Here is a 13,082-nt window from a genome sequence, read left to right on the forward strand (position 1 = left end):
ACAATACAATTAAGCCTAATACATTATACTACTAGTTGGAGTACCAAACTACAAATAGCCTACTGACAATACAATTAAGCCTAATATATTATACTACTAGTTGGAGTACCAAACTACAAATAGCCTACTGACAATACAATTAAGCCTAATATATTATACTACTAGTTGGAGTACCCTTCCCCTGAACGGAACTTATGTAAATTCATGATTAATGAAGGTTATATTAGGACAGTAAAAGTTGCTTCTCTTGTCAAAATGTAATTGTCAAAAATGTCCATAAAAACTGCAGAATGCAAAACTGAAAATTTGTGTGTACCCACGCATAGGCCTAATGAAGATCCATTCACACCCTGCGAAGTAGTTACATAGACATGCAACATACAATACTATTAATATTATATCTATATAGATTTACCATTATATTATCTTCTCATTAAACATTTTAAGGAAATTAAATTTATCTTTCAACTAAGAAGTTACAACTAACTATCCTGTAAATGATATATACGTATAATAGTACAATGTAAAATGCATGTTTTATAACTTGCCAATGAGCTAAATTACACTTGTTAAGCCTAATATAATGTTTGTAATACTTACACTACAAAGTTGTACAGAGTAATTTAATATTTTAATACAAATATTATTTACTAATCTTGTAGTTATAATATCAACTTATCCGTTTAGTAATTAATACAAACTATTACAAAGAGAAATGTTAATCATGTCCTTAAACATATATAAATAGGATATTCCAAAAACTTCAACATCTTTCCTCATAATAATGAGAGCTTTCTACTTTTGTTTTGTTATGACTTATCTTAGGTTATGGTTTTGTTTACTATTCCTTCGATCATTTAACTCATCTGCGAGATCGTATTATGATACTAATACAACCTTCCCCTAGCGGTGACATACAGATATTAATGCTGTGAAAGATTACGTAAATTAGCCAGTGAAATGAGATGTAACTTTATGGTTTAATCACTAAATAAATAACCTTCCTTGATCTTAAACGAGCAAGTTCACGATATATAGTTAGAGCGAATTATTGCTGGTTGTTGTTCGATATTGTTATTGATTTTGAGAAGTAGTTTAATTTGGAATATGTATTTTTTTTTCAGAATTACATTCTTCTTCTTGTTCCTTTGCCTAATACCTTTATTTATTCAAATTCATAACATTTATATCTATAATGTATTGTTTATTGACGTTTATATTAGGTTTTGGCCAGGCTCGCATTTACTTACTGTGTTTTGTTTTGTTCGAACGATTTATTTTGAATTTCTGTTATTGTTACAGTTTAATACATTGTTTTTGTTCGTGATCTGGTTGTAGTGGCGTTTTGTTTCAGTCCGTTAGAACTTTTGAAACATCTTCGCTCTAACAATATAAAATATATCAATCTTACTTTAGGCAATATTTTCCACAAACACTCACACAAATTATATTAGCTCAAGAAATACATAAATATTTTGTCACCATGTGGCAGCAGTGTATATGACCAACTAGAAGCGTGCGTTAACCAAAGATATTACTATCTAACGTTAGGCCTAACTTTTGATATATGCAAGGTAAAAAAGAAAGTTAGTTACAAAGCTAAAATTTGTGAAAATGAATAGTGGTATAAGTAAATTATTCGGTTTTCCACGAAGTTCTTTCTATTTAACAATTATCAATCGACCATTACGGCAAAACAAGTGAGTCTTAGTTCATTTTTATATTGTACTTGTTGTAGGGTGTAATTCACCGTAAATAGTAAATTACTACTAGTAGTAGTGGTATTTAAATAATTTAGTATTATTAGTACTACGAGTACTGTTGTTATTATTATTAATGTCATTGTAATTCGTAATTACGAGTAGTAATATATTGCTATTTATAATACTACTATTATTACTACTACTAGGCTAGTCAGTGAGTAATAAATAAATAAACTCGGTTTTCTGAAAATTGTTTAATCTCAAAGTCTAAGTTCAAAGGAAGTCCAGTTCAATCTACACTTTGATCATCGGTGTTATTGGGTTATACTAGTTTCAGAGAATTCCACTCCTCATCAGTAACCATAAACACTAGTTAACCAAAGAGAGATAAGCTGGCCCTATATCATACTGTAGTGAAAAGTATCAAACATATTGTTGGTGTGAACGTGCTTTGTATTCACACCATGTTCACACTAACAGTATGTTTAGTCAGTGAGTATTCAGCTTTCAAGAAAAGTGACTAAGTAAGTACTTGCTCAACTTCTGCTAGTACTAGAAATAGTAATAGTATAAATTTTCAAACAACCATTTATAAGGATAATAAAGTGATTTATTTTGGGGGAATGTGTTTCATAAGAATATCGGCTTCTCCTGAAGAAGATACCTTTCAGCCTTACATGGATTCTTAATTTTAATTTTACAGCTTTATTTTGTTTAGCTTTGATGCAATTTTTTGAATGTTTGTTATGATTTCAAATGTTGGTAAGGGATTAGAAGTAACGACAAAGTTAAGGCCGTATTTTAACAGAGAAATATGATTACTACTAAGCCTTAATTGGAAAAATTAATAAAATTAGATATTGTGTCATTGTTAAAGGTAGATTATGTATGTTCACAGTAAGTGGAACAAATTCTCATGAGTCTTGATATTGAAAAAAACTAGTTTCCATACATCCATGTACCTTTCCAGTCTCGTGTTATCTTCAGATGGTAACATGAGACTAAAGAGGAGTAATTTCTTGAGTATCAAGATTCCGTACATTTATTGAAACTTTTCTTTTGTGAACGATTAGTCTCTCAAATTTGTTTTATATGTTGTTTTCTGATATTTTCTCATATTGTCAAAATGGTAAATTTAATATTTTTATCATCTCCCATTTATTTGATTCATTTGTTTCACGGAACATGATATGATGCCATAATGAACTGAATTAAGATTATTATTCTATTTGAAAACCCTGTACAATTTACTCTAAAAGGCCACTCAAACCATTTGAGAGCAGTATAGAAAGTCTGTTGTTCAACTAACCCATTGTGTTGATTCTCTTCTATCAAACTTTGAGCTGATAAATAAGTTGATCATATATTTGTGTTTTTGTTTACCCTATTAAACATTTACTTCATTCATTGTAAACATTTTCTTGTTTTTTATAAAACTTACAGTATGTATCATGACTTTAAAGCCATTAATACCCCGTTCTATACTTGTTGCTTCATCTTCATTGATATTCCATGTTGTAAATATATTTTTATGTAATATCATTTAACTTTAAAATTTAACACTGGTAAATAACATTCTTTTTTTTTTAATTTGCTGTCATGTTAACACGTTTGCTGCCACATAATAAATTAAGTATAAAAAAATTAAATATTCAAGAGGTATCAAGGAGCAGTCACAATGTCCCAAGCTCATTTCAGAAGAGATATTTGACTTTGAAACATAAATGTTTGTGACCCACTGGTGTGTCATGTGGTTCATAACTAACAGTCGGTTGTCACCCACCAGTGGGGTACATGGCAGTGAATGTGTTAAATCCAGTAATATGTTTTAAAACAATATTTTAGACTAGTTGGTTTTATCATCAGTGTATGGATATCCATTATTGTTAAGTTTACATTACATAACTTTCTGTAATAATTACAGGTGGTGTTTAAGCACCAGTTTTTTGTATGTATAAATTATTACTGGGATTTGAAGGTAGGAAATAAGAAATCTTTTCTGACGAATTACAGTATGAAACAAGCTTTGAAAATACATAAAACAAAATTTGCCACATTGGTAATAAAGGGTATTTTTTAGGCATATTTAATGTTTTTTTTCCAAATAATTATACTGCATGGACCAGTGTAACATAAACCATATATATACTTTTCTCTAAATTTAAACTATCACGTTGTACTTTTTCCTTATTTTCCAGGCAATACGTATCAAGGCTACCTCAAGTCTCATTTTCAGTACATTCATGTAGATACTGTAGTACAGAAGTTTTAAAACACCCAGAGGCTTCTGGTGCTGAAAAAATGTATCCAGTAAAAATACAAAAGATTGTGGAGGATATAGCCCAACTTACTCTTATTGAAGTTGCTGACTTAAATGAACTTCTTAAGGTAAGTTTGATGTGAAAATTAATTTTGAGATATGTAAATTTAACAAACATATGTGCATCTGAAATAAAGTATCCTTATCAGAGTAATTAAGAGAAAAACTTAACAATGGAGGTTGATAAGAAAACTCTATAAAACCATTTTGTACTTTTCATTTCTGTTACACTAACCTTTTTGTTATATATATTTTTGATAAATTTTTTATACATAACAGAGATTTTGAACATAAGATGTATTAATTACAAACTTTTGTAGTTTAAAAGTGAGCTCAAACGTGCGGGAATTTAATTTTTGTTGTTAAGTGCTGGTTGGAAGTAAATTGAATATAATAAATCATGATTATTAACTAATTTCGAAGTTTATTTTTTTTAGGTTGTATTGAAATGTCCTTGTGTGTTCCTATATTACCGTTATTACTTAATAAATCTTTAATCCTTTAAATATGTGTTTCTTTGTGGTTTGAGACTGATATGAAATATTTTAATATGGTTTGATGAATTTCATTTTGCTGTTCCAAATGCATCAGTAACAACACCCTCAAATGAGTAGAAGTATACATGGCCTTTTCTCTACATCAAAATACTCTTATTTGCAAGCTTTCGGCCCTCTTACTGGAGCCTTTATCGAGCAACAATAGTACTGTCGTTGCCCAATGAAGGGTCCGGTAAGAGGGCCGAAAGCTAGCCAATTAAGGTATTTTAATGTAGAGAAAAGTCCGTGTATGTTTCTACATACTTATTTACCTACATTATGAGTATTAAATACCAACACCCTCAAATATTATAAGAACAAGGGATATGTTTTGTAACGTTGGAATTAGAATGAATTTGGTAAAATTTATGTGTGTGTGTGATCATTGAGAATTTCGTAGTCCGTGATTATCTTTTTCACATTTAAGTTATAACTACATTTATGAATTTCACATCAGTATTTGGTTAATTAAATGTTTAATGTAAATATCAGAAATATGAAAAATTCATTCATTCCACTTGAAAAACATGGGTTCAGATTTTTGTGCCAATCCATAAAAATTTGTGAGGATGGGGGCAGAGCCTGGTCTGATGTTGAGTAAATGTCCAATGCAACTGAGCAGAATGTCTCAAATATTATCGATATCAGGTGATGCAACACCCTTAAATCTTGTCATGCAGTAACAAGTTTAAAAACAAAAAATGTCACAAGTTATATGCTATGATGAATGTTTCCACATAATCTTATTTTCCATTTCCTATCCTTGATATGTGTTTTGAAATGAAGTTGATACACTTCAAATTTTTTGCAAATATTTGGCAGTAAAATGCTTTTTATACATATTTAAGTAAAACAATGTTGTGTGGACTGAGTGTCAGTTTTTTCTGTCTTTATAAATAAGTGAACACAGAGTTTATAATGAAGGTACTCGTAGGTCAGAGACTTGTCATTACATTTCTTTTCAGGTTTTTATATCTGTTGAATATATTCAGTTTGTAGCATATGATTCACTTTTGTGTCTTGGAACCAAACGCATATTTACATATTGATGAAAGACTTTGTCAAGCTCTTTGAAGCAGCATGTCCTAACATGTCATGCCTCAGTTTAATAAGCATGATGTCCTAACGTGTCATGCCTCAGTTTAGTAAGCATGATGTCCTAACATGTCATGCCTCAGTTTAATAAGCATGATGTCCTAACGTGTCATGCCTCAGTTTAATAAGCATGATGTCCTAACGTGTCATGCCTCAGTTTAGTAAGCATGATGTCCTAACGTGTCATGCCTCAGTTTAGTAAACATGATGTCCTAACGTGTCATGCATGACATGTTAGGACATCATGCTCACAACAAAACTGAGGCATGACATGTTAGGACACGCTGCTTATTATCTGAGGCATTACACGTTAGGACATGCTGCTTACTAAACTGAGGCCCTCAGTTTTGTTGTGAGCATGATGTCCTAACATGTCATGCTTCAGTTTAGTAAGCAGCATGTCCTAACTTGTTATGCCTCAGTTTAGTAAGCAGCATGTCCTAACGTGTAATGCCTCAGATAATAAGCAGCGTGTCCTAACATGTCATGCATCAGTTTTGTTGTGAGCATGATGTCCTAACATGTCATGCTTCAGTTTAGTAAGCAGCATGTCCTAATGTGTCATGCCTCAGTTTAGTAAACAGCATGTCCTAACGTGTCATGCTTCAGTTTAGTAAGCAGCATGTCCTAACTTGTCATGCCTCAGTTTAGTAAGCAGCATGTCCTAACGTGTAATGCCTCAGATAATAAGCAGCGTGTCCTAACATGTCATGCCTCAGTTTTGTAGTGAGCATGATGTCCTAACGTGTCATGTCTCAGTTTGTAGTGAGCATGTTGCAAAGAATTGGTGGCTTTGAGATTGTGGTTGGTAAAATTGACAGTATTTCTTTTTACTATCCAAAGGAAAGGAACAAAATTCTCATCAGAGACAAAATTTTTTGTTGTACTCTAAGTTTGTAAATCAAAAATGAATTTGAAATAACAGTTTTATTTGATGTAGTTAGTTTTCGATGTAGTGGCCTGAATAAAAGACAACCAGTGTGGTTTCGAAGCAGGTAGAGGATGCTTTGGCCTGATATATCCACAGTTAGACAGATGCTAGAAAAGAAATACAAGTTAGCACATAATCTGCTTTGTTGACTTCAAATAAGCACATGTCTTTTATGGAAAGAAAGAAGGACTTTGGCCAATACTAATAAGTGGGAAATTAACGGCGAAAACTGTACTACTCGTTCAAAGTTGATGTCAAGATGCGAGGGTATGTGTGAAGATCAGAGGAAGAAAGATAGTCTGGTTTAATGTGAAGATTGATATAAGACAAAAATGTATTCTTTTGCCAGGTATGTTTATAATTGTTCTGGTGGACAAATAAGCCCAGCGAGAAGATGAAAGAGTGGATGACAACGTGATCCAAGGCTGATTGTATGCAGATGATGCAATACTGCTTGCAGAATATATCGCAATGCTATTCACTCTTCTCAGTAGGTTCAGTTGTGAAGCCGAGATATTCGGCTTGAAGTAAACAGGGCTAAGATAAAATGATGGAAGTTATGAAGAATAGGAAAGATGTAGAGGATGGATTGTAACTTGGGAATGAAATGATGGAGAAAGTCGACAGTTTTGTGTATTTGGGAAGTAAAGTTGAAGACGAAATATGTAAGACAGCAGTTGGTACAGTAGCAGGAGTAGTGTTTTCTAACTCGAAGTACTGCGTAAGCGAAAAGACAAATAGCATAGCGTATAATGGTGTATGAATACCGGTGGCACTGTTTGGGACAGAACAGAGGATAGATGGTTTTGATCGTAGGTGCTGAAGATGGATTTCAGGAATAGGTTGTCAACAGAGAATGACAACGGAAGAAATACAAAAAACTACTGGGCACAATAGATTGAATAAACTGGCAGAGGAGTGGTGTTGGTCCTGGACGTAATATGTATGGAGGATGTAGGAACAAAGGTTAGCAAGTATGATGGAGAGATGGCAATTAGATGGAAAGAGACAAGGCCAAAAAATAGGTTGGCACAAGAGAGATGACAAGGATGAGAGGAATGTGATTATATCTAGAGGGCTATACATGGGGCAAAACATGGAGAAGACTAGTCACAGTAGAGAAAGAGATGACAAGGAAGAGAGGAACGTGATTTTATCTAGAGGGCTATACATGGGGCAGAACATAGAGAAGACTAGTCACAGTAGAGAAAGAGATGACAAGGATGAGAGGAATGTGGGTAGATTTAGAGGGCTAGACACAGGGCAAAACATAGAGAAGATTAGTCACAGTAGAGAAAGAGATGACAAGGATGAGAGGAACGTGATTATATCTAGAGGGCTAGACACAGGGCAGAACATAGAGAAGACTAGTGGGTGTTGAGGGTGCAGCACTGAACCGGCAGACATGTATGGCTAACTGGATAGTGCTTTGTGATAGAATAAAATTCATGATTCTGGTTAACTAAATGTACGTAAAGCAGCAAAAAAAAATAAAAATTGTTAGGCTAAATTTTCTAGTGCAAAACTATTTTAAACACTCTAAAACAATTAATAACTGGAGTATAAAAACATATTTATCATTAAAACAACTTCCATAACATAATATTTACGACAATTTTACATTTTTTTTCATACAATAGACATAAATGCAACTTGTGATTCAACTTCTAAACATAGTTCTGTCTGTACCTTAAGCCTAGGAATCTACTATATAATATGTGTGTGTGTGTGTATATACACACACACACACACACACACACACACAGATTCGTATCCTGCCCTATTTTTCTATTATATTAAAGCTTGCAAGTCAGTAAATTTGCATAAGAGAGAGTGTCAATGAACAGTGAAGATTTTAAGCTTTCACAAGATTGATCTACAAAATGCGTGCTGTTTAATTCCTAAATATATTTGATCCTTCATATATTTATTTTAACTGACTTCACTGTAATGTATAGCGAAAATAAACCATTTTGATTTTAAATTTGTATTCCACGAATGTGCTACTGTATTTAAGTCACAATATACAATTACGTCCCATTCTCTCCTTCCACCCACTGAGAAAATTAGATGAATCTGACAATAAAGTACCAGTTTTACTCTTTCACTGTTGTGCTATAAAGATATGGTACATTCCAATGCTAGGCCACATCTTATGGAATTTTCACTTTATAAAATATCCAAGGTCTTCTCAGGGTCCTCTGAATTGTCTCCCTCCTCAACAAAAATTAAATCTTAAATAATCTTGTTGCTGATTGACTATACGGTGTTTATTAATCATTATGATTCTGCTTACCACTCCCTACAGATGTCTCCACGGTCTACATTTTACAAATTTGTATCCTTCCTTATTTATCCGATACAAATGTAACACTATTACCTCAATTTTAGCGTAAGTTTCAATTGCAAACTGTAATATTAAAACATGGTTTCTTTTTTTCATGTTTAACTTGTAGTTTTTATGCAGTGATATTATTCCTTTTTGTAAAAAGAACAAAACTAAAAGAATTAATTTAGAAAATCCCACCGTGTTAACTACTGGAAATAATTCTAGTTCTCATTGTAATTCCACATGTGTACTTATATTATTTTTCAAGATTGTATTTACCTAATTATAAGTTTTTATTTGCTCTTAAAGTTACCTATAACAGCGGCCATGTTGTGCATACACTTAGAATGTGCTTTCTGTCAAATGCACCTTACGAATTTTTTCTTTATTTCTAGAAAACATTAAATATCCAGGATACTCCTGTTATGGCTATGGGAGCTATGCCAATGGGAGGTGTGGCAACTGCCCCTGCAGAGGTTTGTGACTAATCTGTTTCATAAAGAGATCCATTCCAATTTTTATTGAGGTAATATTTGATTAAAAATACTAAAGCTCAATAGAGAATCGTGATTTTGAAAAACACCACTGGCTTGTAAAAGATGCTGGAGAAAAGCATCTGCTTTAATCTGTCTCCATCTATGCTGATTGTGTCAGTGTTATTTAGTTTTCCTACTTATAGTTTCTACCTGATAAGGTTTTTTAGTGTTTCTCTTTAACTTGTAAATTATACTATAAATCGTACCTGTTGAATTGAGGTAAACAAGTTTTCTTGATGATCTTAGAAAGTAAAATTGAAAGTAACCACTCAGTCATCATTTTGAGTTTGTGTGATAACAGAAGTTGAGGTGCTCGAAAGATTTGCTACCATTCTGATTACTAGCAAGTCACACAAGTTGAATTTCAAATTTGGAGCTATTTTATAAATGATTTTTATGGATGTATCGTGTGTGTGTATTGCCTATTAAAATTCCTAAAATTGAACAACATTTTCACTCCTAAAATTTACCAAATTCACATTAACTTAAAAGGCTTAGAGACACCTGTAATATAACTTCATGCATGCTGAAATGTCGGAGCATTTTTATTGTTAAGGTCCGTGCATTTAGAGAGTTAGTATATAAATGTAAGGAAGATTTCATTAGGCTTAGGAATAATTTTATTAATTTATTTGTGTTCTTTGCATCGATCTTCATCTTGTCGCTGTGTCTACTGTATTTCTGTTATTCTTAAGTAGCGATGTTGTCTGATAACATTTAACAGGTGTTCTTAGATCATTGATATCTAGTTGATTGTTTGCTGGGAAAGGATCTTGATATGTAGAGCCTTTGGGGTTTGTTAATGTGACCAGTGTTAGAAACATCTTCAGCTATCAGATGTTTTCAAATGACAACCTGTTATAGCAGCTTTGGTTCTTGATTTGATGTGAAATTGCTGTCTGTTTCTGTTTTTTTAATAATTTTTGCGTACATGTCTCGTACTTGAAGTTGTGAGAATGAAAACTAAATAGGACTTCAGGTGAACTGGTGATTATCTCGTCGTTTTAGATCTAGTTCGAGGAATAATTACTTCAAAGTAGGTATTTGGTGTAAGTTAATGTAATATATAGAATATGTTAAGTTGTGTAGTTTTTGGAAGAAATTCTTAAAATGGAGGTATTTGGTGTAAGTTAATGTAATATATAGAATATGTTAAGTTGTGTAGTTTTTGGAAGAAATTCTTAAAATGGAGGTATTTGGTGTAAGTTAATGTAATATATAGAATATGTTAAGTTGTGTAGTTTTTGGAAGAAATTCTTAAAATGGATTTAACAAAATTGGCCAGTTTGTTGCATCTATTGATTACATAACACATTTTTATCTGTTTGAGCTGGATGTACTTGTTTTGTTTTACTTCAGGAAGAAGAGGAGGAAGCACCTAAGACGGCCCAAACATCTTTTAAAGTTAAACTAGTGAAATTCAATGATTCTAAGAAAGTTGCTCTGATCAAAGAAATAAAAAACATCTTAGAAGGAATGAATCTTGTGCAGGTAGGTTGTTGATTATGTTAATTTAGTTTGTGCGTCTGTGAATTTGTTAGTCCATGAATACTTTGCACAGTTTTCGAACTAGCAGGGTCAAACTTGGCAGGTGGGGGGGGGGTGTCCTTTTATCTGTTTCATAGCACCCAAACCCTTATTTATTTTGGGAACTAAGAAGTTTAAAATATGCTCAGAATGTCATGTGCAAAAAGTCTATATATTTGTATGTAAGGGAAGGATTGACATTAAGGAACTGCATAAAAGGCAAACTTTACTGCAACTCTATTAAAACAATTTGCAGGTTCAGTGACGAATTCAAATGCTGTAGTTTCCCCAAGATAAATTTGTTAAAACATCTTTTTCTATTAGAAGCTCCCATTCAAACACATGTGGTGGTAAAAATATACAGAGCATTGAAACTTCTGGTCAGAAGAGCTAATGTTTTAATTCCTAGTAATACTGAAACCACATTATCAGTAAAGAGTTGTATTTTTGACATTAATAACTTTTTAAAATTTAAATATTATATCCTCGAAAATCATTGAGTTATGTGCTCATAATTGTGTATTTGCCCCTGACATTAACTATAATACAATACTTTCCAAAAGTTTGGTAAAAGACAACTGAATTAGTTGATAAAACCAAACAAGAAAGTATGAAAATGAATACTACTAATAAAATATTCTAAACACAATCTTATATTTTTATTTACTAGCAGTATTTTTTTTGTATATGCAAAAAAAGCTTTTCATTTTATCTGCCATATTTTGCAATAATATTCAGTAATGTAGGTGACACAATATTCAATAATGTAGGTGACACAATATTCAATAATGTAGGTGACACAATATTCAGTAATGTAGGTGACACAATATTCAGTAACGTAGGTGACACGATGTTCAGTAACATAGGTGACACGATGTTCAATAACGTAGGTGACACAATATTCAATAACGTGGGTGACACAATATTCAATAACGTGGGTGACACAATATTCAATAACGTGGGTGACACAATATTCAATAACGTGGGTGACACAATATTCAATAACGTGGGTGACACAATATTCAATAACGTGGGTGACACGGTGTTCAGTAACGTGGGTGACATGATGTTCAGTAATGTAGGTGACACGATGTTCAGTAATGTAGGTGACACGATGTTCAGTAATGTAGGTGACACGATGTTCAGTGATGTAGGTGACACGATGTTCAGTAACGTAGGTGACACGATGTTCAGTAACGTAGGTGACACGATGTTCAGTAACGTAGGTGACACGATGTTCAGTAACGTAGGTGACACGAAGCTCAGTAACGTCGGTGACACGATATTCAGTAATGTAGGTGACGCGATGTTCAGTAAGGTAGGTGACACAACCTTTCAAGTTGTTTCTTATTTTATAGTCACTCTAAATAGGTGTTTCATTACATATGTTTTATGTAGTTTTGTTACAAGAGTTGCTATAATTCAGACCATCTGTAATAATAAAGTATCAGACTTTACTCACATTGTATAGTTTTACAGAATAGGTTTAATGGAGATTTCATGCAAATCTACTTGTATTAACACTATTTTTAAATTGTTGATGTTTCTAGTATTTTCTTTTTAAGCCAAAAATATGAGTCATTGTGTTGATAAACATTTAATGAATTCTACATTCTTTAGTTTATATTCTGCCACGATTCTTTTAATCATTCTTACACACGTAACTATGCTTCTTTTTAAATTTTACTTTAGATATTGTATTATGTAATTGCCGAGTGTTGAATTATGACTGACGTACGTAGTTATGAAAAGTGGGTATACCAATGTATACGTAACTATGCTTGTTTTTAAATTTTACTTTAACACTAGATATTGTATTATATAATTGCCGAGTGTTAAATTAGGACTGATGTACGTAGTTATGAAAAGTGGGTATACCATTTGACTGTAAAGATTAACTAGCATAATTACACAGGCCTGCTAATTTGAACTTCATAAAAGGTGTTTTCGTTTTAATAATGTATTTTCTATAATTCAGCTACACAGATTTCGAAAATAATATTAATTTTTTTCTATCACGTAAGTTTTTTTTTTACAAATCGGGAAGAAAAAAAACTCTTACTTAGATCAAATTATTATTTCATTTACCACAATGAACATGTTTT

The 13,082-nt window shown here is 32.4% G+C and overlaps 1 protein-coding gene across 1 annotated transcript in view; it reads left to right on the forward strand.

Annotated features, from left to right (window-relative positions):
- The first annotated feature begins 1,515 nt into the window (after positions 1 to 1,515).
- The window catches only part of LOC106472766 (39S ribosomal protein L12, mitochondrial-like), a 12,988-nt gene continuing 1,421 nt past the window's right edge, over positions 1,516 to 13,082 (forward strand). Inside the window, exons 1-4 of the mRNA XM_013933423.2 lie at positions 1,516 to 1,700; positions 3,902 to 4,091; positions 9,310 to 9,390; positions 10,810 to 10,941. Of these exons, the coding sequence (XP_013788877.1) occupies positions 1,615 to 1,700; positions 3,902 to 4,091; positions 9,310 to 9,390; positions 10,810 to 10,941 (489 nt within the window). The 5' untranslated portion in view covers positions 1,516 to 1,614. The remainder of the gene's footprint in view (positions 1,701 to 3,901; positions 4,092 to 9,309; positions 9,391 to 10,809; positions 10,942 to 13,082) is intronic.

Source organism: Limulus polyphemus, unplaced genomic scaffold (genome assembly GCF_000517525.1).
Source record: "Limulus polyphemus unplaced genomic scaffold, Limulus_polyphemus-2.1.2 Scaffold5591, whole genome shotgun sequence".
Taxonomy (NCBI): Eukaryota; Metazoa; Arthropoda; class Merostomata; order Xiphosura; family Limulidae; genus Limulus; species Limulus polyphemus.